The 16,247-nt window shown below is 38.3% G+C and overlaps 6 protein-coding genes across 6 annotated transcripts; 3 read left to right on the top strand and 3 right to left on the bottom strand.

The window, feature by feature from the left end:
- Positions 1-313: 313 nt before the first annotated feature.
- On the bottom strand, positions 314-2,257 carry GCK72_010706 (uncharacterized protein; the record flags this gene model as incomplete). Its single annotated transcript, XM_003111530.2, has 4 exons — positions 314-480; positions 531-1,320; positions 1,371-1,972; positions 2,023-2,257. The coding sequence occupies 4 exons, from the start codon at positions 2,255-2,257 to the stop codon at positions 314-316; spliced, it is 1,794 nt and encodes a 597-aa protein (XP_003111578.2).
- Positions 2,258-3,315: 1,058 nt separating this feature from the next.
- Positions 3,316-5,564, bottom strand: GCK72_010705 (uncharacterized protein; the record flags this gene model as incomplete). Its single annotated transcript, XM_003111791.2, has 8 exons — positions 3,316-3,416; positions 3,554-3,687; positions 3,737-4,083; positions 4,133-4,461; positions 4,512-4,661; positions 4,706-4,943; positions 4,998-5,195; positions 5,508-5,564. 8 exons carry the CDS (start codon positions 5,562-5,564, stop codon positions 3,316-3,318), a joined length of 1,554 nt encoding a protein of 517 aa, XP_003111839.2.
- Positions 5,565-6,241: 677 nt separating this feature from the next.
- Positions 6,242-7,105, bottom strand: GCK72_010704 (uncharacterized protein; the record flags this gene model as incomplete). Its single annotated transcript, XM_003111705.2, has 4 exons — positions 6,242-6,379; positions 6,427-6,614; positions 6,666-6,904; positions 6,954-7,105. 4 exons carry the CDS (start codon positions 7,103-7,105, stop codon positions 6,242-6,244), a joined length of 717 nt encoding a protein of 238 aa, XP_003111753.1.
- Positions 7,106-9,192: 2,087 nt separating this feature from the next.
- On the top strand, positions 9,193-9,501 carry GCK72_010703 (uncharacterized protein; the record flags this gene model as incomplete). Its single annotated transcript, XM_053728001.1, has 1 exon — positions 9,193-9,501. One exon carries the CDS (start codon positions 9,193-9,195, stop codon positions 9,499-9,501), a length of 309 nt encoding a protein of 102 aa, XP_053587578.1.
- A 137-nt stretch (positions 9,502-9,638) lies between these two features.
- On the top strand, positions 9,639-13,886 carry GCK72_010702 (uncharacterized protein; the record flags this gene model as incomplete). Its single annotated transcript, XM_053728000.1, has 12 exons — positions 9,639-9,670; positions 9,719-10,295; positions 10,343-10,586; positions 10,634-10,774; positions 10,823-10,899; positions 10,950-11,192; positions 11,868-11,912; positions 11,964-12,782; positions 12,829-13,030; positions 13,080-13,489; positions 13,533-13,753; positions 13,802-13,886. 12 exons carry the CDS (start codon positions 9,639-9,641, stop codon positions 13,884-13,886), a joined length of 3,096 nt encoding a protein of 1,031 aa, XP_053587577.1.
- Positions 13,887-14,340: 454 nt separating this feature from the next.
- On the top strand, positions 14,341-16,103 carry GCK72_010701 (uncharacterized protein; the record flags this gene model as incomplete). The annotated part of the gene is made up of 6 exons (XM_003111520.2): positions 14,341-14,534; positions 14,580-14,693; positions 14,741-14,816; positions 14,864-14,991; positions 15,047-15,199; positions 15,281-16,103. 6 exons carry the CDS (start codon positions 14,341-14,343, stop codon positions 16,101-16,103), a joined length of 1,488 nt encoding a protein of 495 aa, XP_003111568.2.
- Positions 16,104-16,247: the final 144 nt, after the last annotated feature.

Raw genomic sequence — 16,247 nt, 5'->3', positions numbered from 1 at the left:
AAGAGATAATAAAGATTTACTGTACTGTTTTCTAATTTATCTGAAAGGAAAAAGTAAGAAGAGAATCTGGAAAAATTAATATGCGAGTCTTCCTGTAACCAACAAAAAATAAAATGTTGTTGCTTCGAGGATTTATTCATTGAGTTTGGATAAAAATGGCTTTGGAGAAAAGACACGATTTAAAAAAATAAAAAGAACCGTTGAAAAGGAGACATAGAAATACATCAAACTAATGTAGAGTGTCGAATAAATAAGTACAGAAATTACAAATAAATCGATCAATTCTATTTAAACTGGCAAAATTTTTGGAAATTTACATTCCCTCGTACTTTGGACCACCTCCTCCTTCTGGTGTGACCCAGTTGATGTTCTGATGAGGATCTTTGATGTCGCACGTTTTGCAGTGGATGCAATTTTGAGCATTGATTTGAAGACGTTTCTTCGACTCATCAGCTTCGGATGGGACGAACTCGTAGACTCCTGAAATATTATTGATAATTGAAATGGAAAAAAAGAACAATAAAACTTACCAGCAGGACAGAATCGTGCTTCTGGTCCTCCGAAGACAGCCAAGTTCACATCAAGTGGAACCTGATCGTTCTTCAATGTCAAGTGAGCTGGTTGATCTTCAGTATGATTAGTTCCAGTCAGTGAAACAGATGTTAGAAGGTCAAATGTCAATTTTCCATCTGGTTTTGGATAATCAATCTCTGTCGCATCTTTCACTGGAATCAACTTTTCATTATCCTTCTTTCCATGTCCGAGTGTCCATGGCTCAATTCCACGTCCGAAAACATAGAATAGTCCAGAATAGATGAGACCACCAATATATCCAAGAGACGTGTTGAATGATGGACGGATATTTCTTGTTGCTTTGAGTTCTTTCACAACATATGTATCACGGACATTTTTATCATAATTAGCTGGATCAATCGTTTGAACATCGTCTCCTTTCTGTTGAAGCTCCTCGAAAATTGCCTCTGCAGCCACCATTCCACTTTTCATCGCGCTGTGTGTTCCCTTCAGTTTAGCAACATTTAAGAATCCGGCTGAGCACCCAATAAGACATCCTCCGGGGAAGTGCAATTTAGGAATACTTTGGAATCCTCCTTCATTGAGAGCACGTGCTCCGTATCCAATACGTTTTCCACCTTCCAGTTGCTTGGAAATTGAAGGGTGGGTTTTGTATTTTTGGAATTCTTTGTACGGATTCAAATTGGGATTCGCGTAGTCAAGAGCAACGACGAAACCAACTGAAACCAGTGGCTGCCCAGCGTCTTCGATGTGGTAGAGGAAGGATCCTCCGTATTGATCAACATTCTGATTTCAATTAAGATTTCAATAAAACTGAATTTGAAACCACTACTTACCAATGGCCAACCCATTGTATGCTCAACATATCCAGGCCTATGCTTGGCTGGATCTATTTCCCAAAGCTCCTTGAGTCCGATTCCGTAGGTCATAGCATGAGATCTCAAATCGAACTTATCGAGAACCTGCTTACTCAAATGACCTCTACATCCTTCTGCGAAGATTGTACACTTTGCATGAAATTCCATTCCACGTGCAAATCCATCCTTAGGTGCTCCATCCTTTCCGATTCCAACATCATTTGTAGCAATTCCTTTCACACTTCCATCCTCGTTGTATAATACTTCAGAAGCTGCGATCTCTGGCCAAACTTCGACTCCAGCCGCTTCGGCCTGCTCTCCAAGCCATTGAACAACTTTTCCAAGACGAACAATATAGTTTCCATGGTTTGCAAGTGGAACTCCTGGAAATACTGGAACAGGAATACGTCCAGTTTTCGTCAGAATTGCGATGGATTCAGAAGTGACTTGCTGATGAACTGGAGCTCCGAGTTCTTTCCAATTTGGAATCAACTCATCAAGAGCACGCGTCTCAATTACAGCTCCGGACAGTGTATGTCCTCCAATAACAGACGCTTTTTCAACAACGCAAACGCGAAGTTCTGAAAAAAGACATTTAAACATGAGTGTTTGATCAACTAAAAAAACTAACCTTTCTGAGCTTTCTCAGCCAATTGTCTCAGTCGAATGGCAGCGGATAAACCGGAAGGACCTCCTCCAACAATAACAACATCAAAGACATCACTTTCTCTTGCCATATCAACATCTTTCCAACGTGGATCACTGGATCGATCTTTAACTGTGTAGTGAGTGGTTGTCCATTGGCCATTGACGACATTTCGAAGTTGGGATGAGACGCGGTACAGCGTGACTCCGCTTATCCTCATTCTGGAAATATAATGCTTGATTTTCGAATAACGTAACGTATTTCGAGTAAAATTTGAAGAAGATAAACGTGGAGATATATTTATTCTTTTGTAAAAAAGAATGTATACATGTTTCTTGCAGACAGACACAATGGGAAAACGAAAACACATCGATCGGCCATTCTATTGCGGGGAGAGTGAAAAACAAGCCAACAACAACAAAGTTGGATAAGGAAGAGTAAAGGAAAACAATAACTCAATTATTTAATTTTTAACTCAAAAACCCAAAAAAAACTGGAATAAATGTAAAAAATATCACTAGAAAGTTGTTGTTTTATAAAAAAGCAAAAATCGTCGGCAATTTGTGTGTGTACGTGTTGAGAAATTGAGAGATAAGAGGAGTAGACGAGGGGGCAAAGTACAACGAACACCGATAGGTGACCCACGAGGGAGGCTACACGCTAGACAGGGGACAACTGGACAAACTGACTGGTACGAAGACGAGACTCGTACATGCTGTAGCTGCAGTAGCTACCTTTCCAGTTGAAAAAGTCGGGAGAATCTAATATCGGGGGCAAAAAAGAGACACTTCGAGTTCATCTTATAATTCGGTGTATAAATTGGTGGTTAGTTCAATTAGCAAGATGAAGCTAATTCTTACAGTATTCTAAATAGAAAACTAGCCAAAAATTCGTCGATCAAAAAAAAATGAATTTTTCTAATAGACAAACACTTCTTGTTTGTCTTTTCTTTCAAATCAAAACATCATTGACCACAAACCACAAATCGCTAAAGAATCGATGAAATGCAGCAGATTTAAATACAAGGATGTACATATTCCACCCATAATAAGAAATAAGCAAAGTTTCAAAGAGCTTGAAATAATATACAAAATCTTTTATTACAAGAAACTGATTAGACTTTTGTTAAACCGGATAGAAATGATCAAATAGAGATCAAATTTGTATGGATAATATAAAAAAATAAACTAAATACAAGTGATTAAAAAGAAGAAAAATGCCATTAAATTCTCACAATGAATGGACATAAAAGTAAATTTTAATTATCTTGAGAATAAATCATTCAGAAGGCTCTTCTGCTTGCTCGATGCCTTCTTGAACGGGCGCTTTTCGATTCCACCAGTTTGTGAATTTTGCTTTTACTCGACTGCCTGTTTCACCTACAAATAATTTTAATGGGACTGCTCCCGTCTGGAAAAGAACGATTTTTTCCCTCGATTCATTTGGAAAAACAGTTTTTCCGTCTTTTCGATACAGTAATCGAGTCGCCCATAAATAAGATCATTTTATTTTTTACCTATGCTCGATCCCAAATTCTTTCCGGCAGTGTTCACAGTTCCAATGACTTTTGATGCACCTTCAACACCATTTACAGCATGCTCGAGACGAAGATAAACATCATAAACACCCATTTGTTCAGAAAACATATGCCTGACAATAAAAAGAACATTTTTAACTTTAAATCTAAAATTTCTCTCACCCTGGAGGTACAGAAGTCAAGTCTTCATGTTTATTCGCCACTAAAATCTTATGATTTTTCGTTCTCCGCCATTCATTGACAAAAGCAATACCAAAATGAGGAATAGCTGCTTGTAGATCGGATCGTGATGTGGCGACGAGCCCCAGAAGATAATTTTTCATTTGCAATCGGATCCATTCATCACTTCCATCGAATTCAGATGATGATGCCTTCATCTGTTCTTCCACTTTCTTCAGAACAAAATCAGCGAACCGAAGATCAGCTGTGGTCAATGAAACCACTCGTTCTAGTGCTGAATCATTGACGAATTCGATGTGATTATGAACAAGCGAACCGTCATCTTCAATCTGAAAATTGAAATTTTAAAAAGAATTACTGAATTTATTGTATTTTTACCTTGACAATTACATCAAACAAATCTTTCTTCATTGCAAACAATGCATTCGTTGCACCAACAATACAACTTTGAGTTTTCGAAATCAAGTCCATTGACTGGATCGGTAGATATGGATCAAAAGATGATCCTTGTGTAAAAAGACTCAACGGGAATCCACAAGAATCTTTCTTTTTCAGTGGATCACTACGTGTCAATTGTATTCCAACGTCTTCTTCTATTACAATCTCTTCGTTTTTAATATTTTCATTTTTTGATATCTTTGCTGGACGAATTTTGTCGCTGGTGTTGACACCGATTGTCGAATAAAATAAACCCTCTTCTAACAGTTCTGGAATCACAGATATGTTGTAAAAGATAGTAAGAATCTTTCAATATTACTTGGAAACATGGAAATGATAGCCAACATAGTTTCTCCAAGTCGTAAACCAGTCGGTGCAATAAACAGAACCTTTCGCTCCAGAAGAAACAATTTAAAAAGAAGAAGGGCTCGATGGCGGAATCTTATAAATAATTCTTGGATTGAAATTTCTGAAACTGGTGGAGCTAAGTAGGTTCAATATCAGACAACCTACCATGATGAGCTAAATTCGAAAAGTACTCTCCTGTCAGATTCTCATCGAAAATATCACATAAATTTGTATACATTTGAGCTAAAACATCCACTTTCGAAAAGTCTTTCTGTTCGAAGTATGTCTGAGTAATAACTTCTAGTTTCGCTTTCAATGGACCGAAAAGAGGAATTCTGGAGAGAACACATACTGCCTTCTGAACACTTGCACGGGTCACGTCGTCCGATTTATTGATTAACTCCTGAAAGAGAAGAAGCAGTTCATAGTATTTAGAACATACATGTTAAAACCTTACTTTTGCGTCAATTTGTCGATAACACGATATTCCAAATACACATTTTCCAGGTTCTTCCCGTGATGGCAGCAGGAAAAATATAGTGTCTTTTTGACAGTTATGAACTCCATCGGGCAATGCGAGAGACGGCAAAAGATGCCATTCATCGGGGAGTCCTGCTTCACCGGTTCCGTCGAGTTTTGGATGAGAATATTCTACCTAAATTAGTTTACCATTTTTAATTTCGACGCTAATATTTCGCTATTTTAGCCAAATTCTACATATTTTATATCTGTTTCAGTTTTTTTTTGAACAAACAGCAATTTTGATTATAGTAGAGGAACTTTGAAATACAGTAGTTTTGCATATTGAGATATTGCTGAAACGAGCACTTATCATCTGTCCTAAAACTCCTGTTTTCGATTTTCTTTTCAACAATTTCATTGCAGCATTTTTCTCTTCTCCGCGCCTATTCATTTTTTATATTTACGACCTACTTTCGCTGGAAATATCGATTACAATTTTTATTACCTCACATCCTCGTTTGTGATGAAAACTGACGACGACAACATTCAAAATAGGATGCATTCGATACTGAAAATATTCCAGTTTGTCTGGTTTTTACTCTTCGAAAAATGAATGTTTCCAGATATCTCGTAGTGGATTTACCGTTTGATGATTAAAATTCGATGTGTTTTATTAAATTTAGACACCAAAAAGGGACTAGTAATAAATTTATGTATTTCGAAGTTTTCAGATTGTGAAATTATATTTCAGAACAGAGATTTGCACGCTGATAATATTTGTAATGGAAGAGAATGAGAAACGATAGGGAACAATTATTAGGAATGAACCAGTCATTAAGAAGTTGCTTATCAACTCGCACACAGACATCGTAAACACCACAAAAATTGGATAGGTAAGACTGAATCAACGAGAAATTTACAGAACTTTTCTGAAAAGTTATTTCCATAGGAAAACAAGAGACTTTGAGAAAGTCGACAAAAATTACAGTAGTTGGAGATCGAGAGATCCAGTCAACTAAAGCTGAGCTTTGTCTCTGGACTCGATATCAGGGGGAGTATATTTGAGATTGAACATTTTTGATTCGATGAGAGCAGTTTTGAAAGAAACGGAGCAATGAGAAAAATCGTGATTCACGAAAAATGTTTGAAGAACTCGATGGAATTATCAAGAATTACTCGTGAGTGGTAAAAATTGAAATGGTTTGAGTGGTGGATTGTACAATGATGATGATTATGAAATTATGTGTTCACAAGCCATGGGTTCTTGGCGATCGTCTCTGCAGAACGATCTCCGTAATCATAGAGTAGTTCCTCCCCTTGAGCGATCGGCCGGTTCGCGACAAGAATCAGATGATGAGATCCATCGATTTCAACCACCTGGAGAAAAATACATTACAAAGAACGTTCCGCAGAAATTAATTTACCTTCGTCTTGAGATTCGGTCTCAAAACAGAGTGATTTATTAATCTTCCTTTCCATGGTGATTCTTTTGTAGCATCGATACACCATTTCTTGTTGTTATGCTCGAAGAAATACATGTATGACCCGATTTCTTCGTCGTTCGAGTATTGTTCCTCAATGACTTTAGCTTCTGAGTACTCCATCATCACACCTAGAACACTGACTATTTATGTGAATTATCAAGTAAGCATAATATGACTACCTCTGTATTCTACAACAAAATCTCCTTTATCGAAATTAATTTTTGTACGAATTCCTCGCCCTTTCACGACGTCTTTGTAAACCTCCAGAAGTCGCTCGTTGCTTCCTTTCAGGACCATATCACGAAGAGCATTTTTTGCCTCTTCGTTGATCTGTTTACTCGTTTTACGACAACTTCGTCTCACTTGGAAGAACTCTGTGATTTTGTGACTCGAGATATCTTTCGCGACCGTGCATTTTCTGTAAATTAAGAAACTTCTGAACTCGAATTCTATATGAATACAAATACCTGCTGCTTCTCGTATTTTTTGCCGGTGTCATCCTTCCAGGGTTCGATGCAATCAAATGTCCAGCGTTTTCAACATCACTTGATGGTGATGCTGTAGCAGCACGATCTTTTCGTATTCTCCCCGTTGTCCGTTTTTTGGCGGCTACCTTCATTTTTAGCTGTACCGCTGAAAAACATTATTTGAAGCACCGGAAGTATATTAAGTTAAATGCCGAAGAATAATCAATACACCGTAGCCATAGCAACGGACAAAAAGAAAAAGACAACGAAAAACTAACGCATTTCAAACTACCCTGACAGACATGAACAAATGAAAGCAGAGAAACGTAGATGTGGGAAGTAGATGTACAAAGGAGGCGGCAGATTGAGAAAAAGTGAAAGTTTCAAATGAGAAAAGATGCCAAATCCAATCGAAACGCAGTGTCCTTCCATACTTTGCGGAAATGAGAAGAAGTAAAAGACAGGGTGAGGACTCTTGTCTCAGGAATCATTGTGATAAATATTATCAATTTTTTTTCACTTATCAGATAAACTGATATTGAAATTATTATACTTTATGATACAAAAAACCTTCACAGACATTTTGACATGTTTTTCAGTGAGCTTTTACCGAGTAAAAGCACAGAGAACAATGACGTCGTCAGCTGCATATAACACCATCGCATTCAAATGGTATGCAGCCTCTTGGTTTTGGCGGGAAATGCCGTAGGGCGGCCTTGCTGTTGTGGGTGTCTTGGTGAAGGTGTCTAGGAGAGGGCGTCAGTTAGACACGCCCACGAGTAATATGAATAGATGGTCCGCAAAAAAGATTCTGTCAAGATGGCAATTTGATACAAAATATGAATGTGTAGATAAAGGCTGATCTGTGCATACGAAAATTAAGAGATTGTTTGAATGTTCTAGTCATTAGAACTGGAAAGGTATGAAGAGAACTCAAAATTAGACTTTGAAATCAGCCATTCGGCTATATGAGAGCCCGGCGTGGTGTTTTGCCGGAAGATGATAGAGAAGATGGAAAGAGAACAACAAATAGGTGTCACGAATGTGCATGGACGAGCGTCGTCACACCAGCGCTGGTTTATGACCGTAGGCTAATCGATTATCTTTCTATTGTCGAAATAAAAAAAGTGATACCCGGGTGTTTGCGGACTCAATGCAAAATTATTAAAAATTAGCATTGAGTCCGCAAACACCGGGTATCCCTTTTTTTATTTCGACAATAAGTAAATAGACAATTAAAAATATAATTTTGGAAACAGTAAATAGCTTTGCTCTCTTGATCTGGTTTAATCAATAACAAAGGAATTTATAATGAGCACGGCGAACGCTCTGGAAGAGGCATATAAAGAAACGTGCCGTCTGTTCGCATTCTGTGTTTTTGTGGGCTGCTTGCACCACTGTTTATCCTTATTCGAAGCCGAGAAATCGAATACGGTGCATGAGGAAGACATATATTAATGCCTTGGTGACTACAGGTTGCCCTTCACTCGAACATAAAACTACTTTGAAGAAAAGAACAGGAAGAAATAGTAAAAAGTGAGAAAATAATAGTGAGGCTAGTTATGCGATCAAACAACAAACAGGAATGCACTGCAGACTAGGAAGCCATAGTGAGGAGTCGCAGATACACAAACGCCCCGTTGAAAACGCCAGCGGGCCCTCTGGCGCCTTTCACGTTCCCTCACTGTCTTCTTCGATTGTGGTTTTACATGCAAATTTGCACGTTTTCAAAACATATTCGAATAGTTTAAATACGAATCCTTACTTAATTTTTTTCGGAACAAGTCAGTTAGAACTAGAATATAATTTTTGAGAGAGAAGGCCCAAGTTTTCACAGTAAATTGAGAAATTCGGAGAGGAATGTGTAGAACCAGAAAAGAAAACGAATACTTACATTGCAAATTGAATAAAAAAGAACATTTTTGAAAAGAGAAAGTACTGTTTTTGCATCCACTTGAGACGCCAGAAAACAGTACAATACATGCGCCTTTAAAAAGTACGGTATTGCGCGCGGAAACATGTGGAAAATCTCAATTGTATTTCCAAAGAACAGCTGTTCTTACTTAGGCGAACAGACAAACATTTCCTAATGAGAAAGTTCAAAATTACCGTGTTTGGCTAATTTTCATTGAAGTTCCTTCTCAGTTTAATACCCATTCATGTAAATTCTAAAATTGTAACTCTCCTGTCTTACTTCTCTAATTATCCGTTTTTTCAGTCGAAAATTTTTAGCATTCAGATGCCGCCAAAACGAAAATCAACAACAAAAGAAACGACACATGGCAGGAAAGAAAGAAAGTCGACGAAGAAGGAATCAAGTCCAGAAAATGATTCAGAAGGCGAGGAAGGTATTCCATTCGACAAGAAAACTCTCCAGAGAAATGTGAAGTTTGACTTCGAGAAGCTAATGACGGATCCTGTTTTTCAACATCCAGAATTCGTGGTCAAGATGGAACCGGAAGATTTAACAGTAGAGCATTATGAGAAAAATGGCCTCGAAAAGCCAATTCACTTCAGATGTGATCCGAAAAGGATAGGAATGAAGTAAGTACAACTTAGTTCTTTTAAAACATATATGTTTTTAGATTACCGCCTTCATCCTTCACCGTCGACGATGTTTTAAATTTGGTTGGTGGCAATCGAGTGATAGAAGTAGTACAAGTAGAAGATCAGGGTGGAGTAAAAATGTCTCTTCAAGAGTTTGTAGACTTCTATAAGTGAGTTTATTACAACTGATTAAAAATTTATGTTTTTTTCAATTTCAGGACACCTAAAGAAGATAGAAAGGTACTCTACAATGTTCTCTCCCTTGAATATTCACTCACTCCTCTTGAAGATTTAGTTGACTCGCCAGCCCTTGTCCGAGAAATCGACTGGGTTGGTAAGATTTGGCCCGATGCACTTCGCCAACGATGGATTTCATTTAATGGGCGAGACAAGAAGTTGTACACTCCTCATCATACATTTCCAAAAGTTCAAAATTATTGCCTGATGAGTGTAGCCAATTGTTACACAGATTTTCACATTGACTTCAGTGGAACGTCAGTTTGGTATCATGTTCTAAAAGGGCGAAAAGTATTCTGGTTGATTCCTCCAACAGAGACCAACTTCTTCTTGTATCAGGAGTTCATCAAGACAGTCAGCGACAATTCATTCTTCGGGTATACAGTTGAACATTGCCATGTTGCCATTCTTGAACCAGGAGACACGATGCTTATTCCCAGCGGATGGATTCATGCTGTCTATACACCTGACGATAGTTTGGTATTCGGAGGAAACTTTTTGCATTCACTATCATGTCAAACACAAATTCGCGTGTTCGCAGTGGAAAACAAACTGAACGTGAGTTGATAATAGCTTCAGATCTCATCCAAATACATCTTTCCTAGATTTCTCGCAAATTCCGTCTCCCATATAATGAGGAGCTCATTTTCTACGTGATGGCTGATTATGTCAAGAAGTGGACAGGTCGTGAATACGTTAGGCCTCTTCGTATCGAGGATGCTAAACTAGATTACGTTGGAGAAAAGTGGCAGACTGCAGGTGGTCATCTCAAGAAAATTGTGTACTCTGATTATGCTTACGAAGTTACAAATGATATGGTTAATACAGAAGAAGTTACAACTAAAGACGGTAAGAAAAAAAAAGAAAGGCTCAAAGCACCGCTCAAATAGTTTCAGAAGTTAAAGTTATTGCAATGCACGCTGAAAATTCGGGCTATGGTGGATCTCCGATGATTAGTAAATCAACATTTACGGAAGTTACTGGTTTAGAAGAAGAAGCGGATGATGAAGACGATTCTAAGCCACAGGAAACTAAGGGTACTCGGAGATTTTAGTTAATTCGGTTAATTATCCTCTGGATTTCAGAAGAAATGGAAGCACGACGGGATGCTGAGATTGACGAGTTGGCTAGTTCGAATTCATTAATTTTCTACAAAAATTCCGTAAGTTACTAGGCTTTCTCCATACTCATTAATCAATCTTATCCCTTCAGAAGCATGATTTCATTCGAAACAAGTGTGTACCTGATCACAAGCTTCCCATCGGTCACGAGCCGCCAATTTATTTCAACGATGACGCTGTCGCATCCATTTCTTCCTCTCTGCTCGATGAACTTGAGGCTCTTGGAGCATACATGCGTAAAAAGGGACGTGTGGAAGTGGCAGAAGGAATCTGCCAACCTGCGTCGCTAATCAATGTATTCAATACAGTTTTGAGAAAAAGAAGAGCTGAATTGGTAAGTCCATTGGTAAAAAGTCGATAGTGAGAAGTAAAAAGACAGTCAAAACGTCTGCGTCTCTCCCTCTCCTCCCCATCACTTCTCTTCTCTTATGTTCGCCGACCTCCAACTGTGACATTATTTTTTTTCGAAAATGTGTTTGCATAGTAATAGTAAGAGACTTTCGCTCGTATTTTTGTTTAAAAAACCAGTTTCAAAGTATCACAACTAATACTTGAGAAATTAAAATTATCTTCACTTTTTCATAATAATTTTTTAGAACACTTCTAACCGGCTCAATCTCTTTCTCCCATAGCGTTTCTTTTCTGTTTCAGCATAACTAGAGGCACGCTACCCTCCCACCGTACACCGACACTGACCGATCTTCAATCTATCTCTCATCCTATGATCCTATCGCGCTCACTAATCTCGACTATTTTGAATATTATAATAATAATGATTAACTTAATGTAACCAGCATCATGTTCTTATTTTAAACTATGTAAAATTTCTTGAATTTTTTATACCGGCTAAGAAATAAATTACTTCCTGTGCTAACTTGCTCTCCCTCCGAGACGTCTTGTTTTCCATTTTATGTCTTCTTTGAGTCTTAAAACTTCTCACTGTCAATATCTTAAAACTTATGCTATTCCCAACCGAACCAAAAATGATCATTGATAATCTAGTTTTCAGGAAGGAACCACATTCGAATTCAATCAAGTGATGCCACGAAGATATGTAAGTTTAATCGCCCTAAATCTCGCTGTAAACCAATTGTTCGTATTCCAGACTCGGGCAGCTATCGAAACAGGTGGCTATGATTTTGAGCCGACTCAAACAACCACTGCCGGAGTCTCGAGAAGAAACTCGCAGTTTAAAGTGGAAGACTTTCCCGACGAACTTCTAGAGGGAGAGGAGCCTGAAAGACCAAGAATCATTCTTCCCCAACAACCATCATCAGGACCTCTCGAATATATTCCAACTGAAAGAGTTATACATGAAGATGCAAATGGGTTTGAAGAGGAGTATGATGAAGACTACGGAGAGACAAAACAGATGACCGTGAAAGAAGATGTTGAGGATGATGCAGAAGAAGAGCCAGAAGAAGAAGATGATGACGGTGATGAAGAGTACAAAGAGGAGAAGTATGTGGCACCAGTTACAAGACGTTCCAGTTCGAGAAAGTCAACGAGCAGTGTGAAGAAAGAGGAAAAGGAAGAAGGTGTTCTAGCTGAAGAGACTCCGAAGAAAGTAAAGAAGGAGAAAAAAGAAAAGACACCAAAGTCTGAAAAGAAAGAAGAAAAGATTAGAGATGAGAATACTAAAGAGCCAAAGAAAGATAAACGCGAAAAAGAGAAAAAGAAGAAAGAAATGGAACGAAGAATGCGAGATAGTCAGCTTGAAGCTGAACTCAGAGCAGCTCACGGTGGTGTTATGTCTAAATCAAAAAAGAAGAAGCCTGAGAAGCCAGCGTATGTCGGAGGTCTCCCAACGGCTCCCATTCAAAATGATCCAGTCGTTTCGAATCCGTACAACTATGATCCGAGAATGGAAATGATGAAGCTCGGTACGGGTCAGCTCAAGTCTGCGTATAGAAAGACAAAGAATGTGAGTAGATGTAGGTACTTATTCAATTTTATTATCAATTTTTCAGAATGTCGAGTTGCACATTGAGAAAAATCTCTATAAGTTGGATCCAAAGCGAGAGAGTCAGGAAGGAAGTGAGAGTCGTGAGCAGAGCGTGGAGCCAACACCTTCCCCCGAGGTTCCATACGATAGATACAGTCAGTATCATACTGAAGAACATCAACATGACGATCTTGAAATTCAGCGGCCACCGGCGAAACGATCGAAATGTATGAAGCACTCGTTTGTAGATTCATCGGGCTTAACTTGTATTTTCAGATGAGTCAATTAGTGTCGACACAGTGGAGACTCCAACTTCTTCAAAAAGAAAAGAACCTCGTCCCAAAGCTTACACTCCAACTTCTATCACATCTCCAACTTCATCCAACTCCCATAAGCACAAAATTTCTTCTCCAGCGATGATGTCACCTGTTCAAGAACATACTGGACGTCAACCGAAAACTAATGAAAGACGACTGAGTGATCCTACTGCGATCGCCATGAAAAAAGGTGTCTACATGCCACCAATGTCGAGACAAGACAAGATGATTGCGGATGAACCATCTGCTTCTTCTTCACGTCATTCTTCGATTTCTTCTGAACGTCGCCAAAGCTTCATTCCTGATTTCAACTCTTCTCGCCATTCTTCAATCGACGCTTATTCCCCGACTGTTCAGACTCCAATGAGAGTATGTGAAAAAATATGTTATTTATAGAAAAAGTTCTTTTCAGACATCATGGATTCCAAACTCATATGTTCCCACTAGACGTTCTCTTGATGATGATTTCCCGATTGACGTCGTGAATGACTCACACTCTCCAATTGATGTTGTTAACTCGCCACCTTTCCCAACTTCTGTAACACCGCCACCAGTTACTCTTTCTGAACTGAATAGAGAAATGTCAAACGGCAAAAAGAGACATAATCATCATCACCGTCATTCGGAAGAAGGGTAAGCAGTTATCCATATCTTATTCTCATCTATGCTAAGAATGTTCAGACGGAAACCGAAGATCTCAGCAAAAGATGCAATCAGTGAGCTGAAAATTCTAGTCAATCGCCTCAAGACCATCAATGATTCGTGAATTCAGAGTTGTATCCAATAATGTCTATTACATGATAATTCATCTATCACCGCTATCAATTTCTTTGATTATCATTTACTTGTTCATTTTTATTCTCCTTTCTCCCTTGCTACCTCTATATTTTTTGGGTTCTCCCTGTGTTTCCCCTGTCCCTATTTATATATTTGCCCTTAAATATGATCTGATGTCTTCTTCACTGGAAAAATATTCTTGTATCTCTTTCCATTTCCCAATCATTTCATCAATGATGTTGCCTTGAAATCAAAATGAGTTGTTGTGTTCCAATCATCTCCGAATTCTGAGAGCTTTAAGTTTTCTTTGATGAGAGAAATGTTTCAACAATTTCTAATAAAGTGGAATAGATTTAAAACATTTTCCTGTAAAAAAGAGGTTTCCACCAGAATCCATATTTCGAGTGGAACTCGACGACATTAAACGTTCATGTATAGAAACCATGTCAAAAGAAGATGAAACGGATCCGGAAACTGAAAGAAGTGAAGCGGCAGTTGTGGTTCTCGGTGATATCGGAAGAAGTCCTCGGATGTGTAATCACGCAAAAATGCTCGCAGATGAAGGATTTGATGTGAAAATTATTGGATTTTACGATTCTATCCCTGGCGATCAAATCACAAATCATCCCAGAATCAAGTGATTTCAGTCACTCTTTTAGGTATATATCAAGGCATTTTACAGCATTGTTGGCATTCCACCACCTCCTGATTTCATGGAAAATCTGCCAGCATTTATTCAATTGCCGTTAAAGTTAATCTGGAATTTTCTCACTTTATTCTTCGCGCTTGCATTCAAGTACGTTATTTATTAGCTCGACTGAATCCAAAGAGATATATTTACAGAACCAGTTCTTTCAATCTACGTGTCATTTTAATGCAGAATCCACCAGCTCTACCAACTATGATAGTGTGTTATCTGGTACTAATAATGTTAAAGATTCGGATTTTTACTCAGTTTCTTTGCAGTTTTCACTGATCAAATGTTCTAAATTCACAATTGATTGGCACAATTATATGTATTCCATTCTACAAAACAAATATGGATTGAAAGAAGAACAAGTATTTGGAAAGGAGAAGAAGTCAAAAAAGGCTCAGTGAGTAATCGTTTTCTTCGCTATTCAAATTTAAAATAACTTTCATTCTCTTCAGAATCGTTCGATGTGTCTCGTTTCTCGAAGGTCTCTGTGGAAAATTGTCCGACTACAACCTTTGCGTCACCGATGCAATGCGTCGAGACTTGATGGAACGATGGGGAGTTAGAGCAAGCACATTTTATGACAGACCGCCCACTTGGAAGTTCAAGTGAGCGATTTTTTTGAGAAAGAGATCTTGATTGCCATTCTCTTGAAACGAAAAGAAATGATCCCATTCAAACATTTTTAGACCGACTACAATCAATGAAATCCACGAGTTGTACCTTCAACTATCTGAAGCAGAAGATGGAACGGTTTTGAAGGGAAACGAAGAAAGTGAGACTATTTTAACTAGTATATCCCCTGATGGATCAGTCTCTCTTCTTCCAAATCGGCCGATCGTATTTCTTTCTTCTACTTCATGGACTCCAGATGAACGATTCGAAATTCTATTAGATTCTCTTGTTGAGTATGATAGTGTCGCATCGAAGAATCAGAATCTTCCAAAAGTTTTGATGATAATTACTGGAAAAGGACCACTTAAATCAAAATATTTGGAGGACATTCGAGGAAAATGTCTGAAGAACGTGACTGTGTTGACACCTTGGTTAGAAGCTAATGATTATCCGAAAATTCTAGCATCGGCTGATTTGGGAATCTCTCTCCACACAAGTACATCTGGATTAGATCTTCCGATGAAAGTTGTCGATATGTTTGGAGCTAAAATTCCGGCGTTGGCTTTGAAATTCAAATGTATTGATGAGTTAGTAGAGGAGAATAAAAATGGATATCTATTCGAAAATTCGGAACAACTGAGCCATCAAATCGTGGAGCTGTCTCGTGGATTCCCTGACAACTGCAAAGAATTGAATCGACTGAAACAGAGTACAAGAGAGACAAAGTTCGAATCATGGGAAGTGATGTGGAAACGATCTGCAGCTCCAGCAGCGAATCTCACTCCACCAGATGATGGATTTGCTAAGCTTCGAGCCACTATCCAGTTTTCGTTCTTTGCTATAATTGCTATCATGCTAATTCACTTTTTTATGGGAACATTTTCGGGACTCTTTTAATTATTGCTTTAACTTGTAATAAATACATTCAAAGTTTTTATTCAAAGTGAGAAGTTGGGTGAAGGGAATGAAACGGTAAAAAAATGAACACGTAGTCAAAATGAGATGTTACAGGAAGTGATCATATTGATGAAGAAAGAAATC

The sequence above is a fragment of the Caenorhabditis remanei genome, chromosome III (genome assembly GCF_010183535.1).
Source record: "Caenorhabditis remanei strain PX506 chromosome III, whole genome shotgun sequence".
NCBI classification, from domain to species: Eukaryota; Metazoa; Nematoda; class Chromadorea; order Rhabditida; family Rhabditidae; genus Caenorhabditis; species Caenorhabditis remanei.
This window is presented reverse-complemented; position numbering and strand designations above follow the sequence as displayed.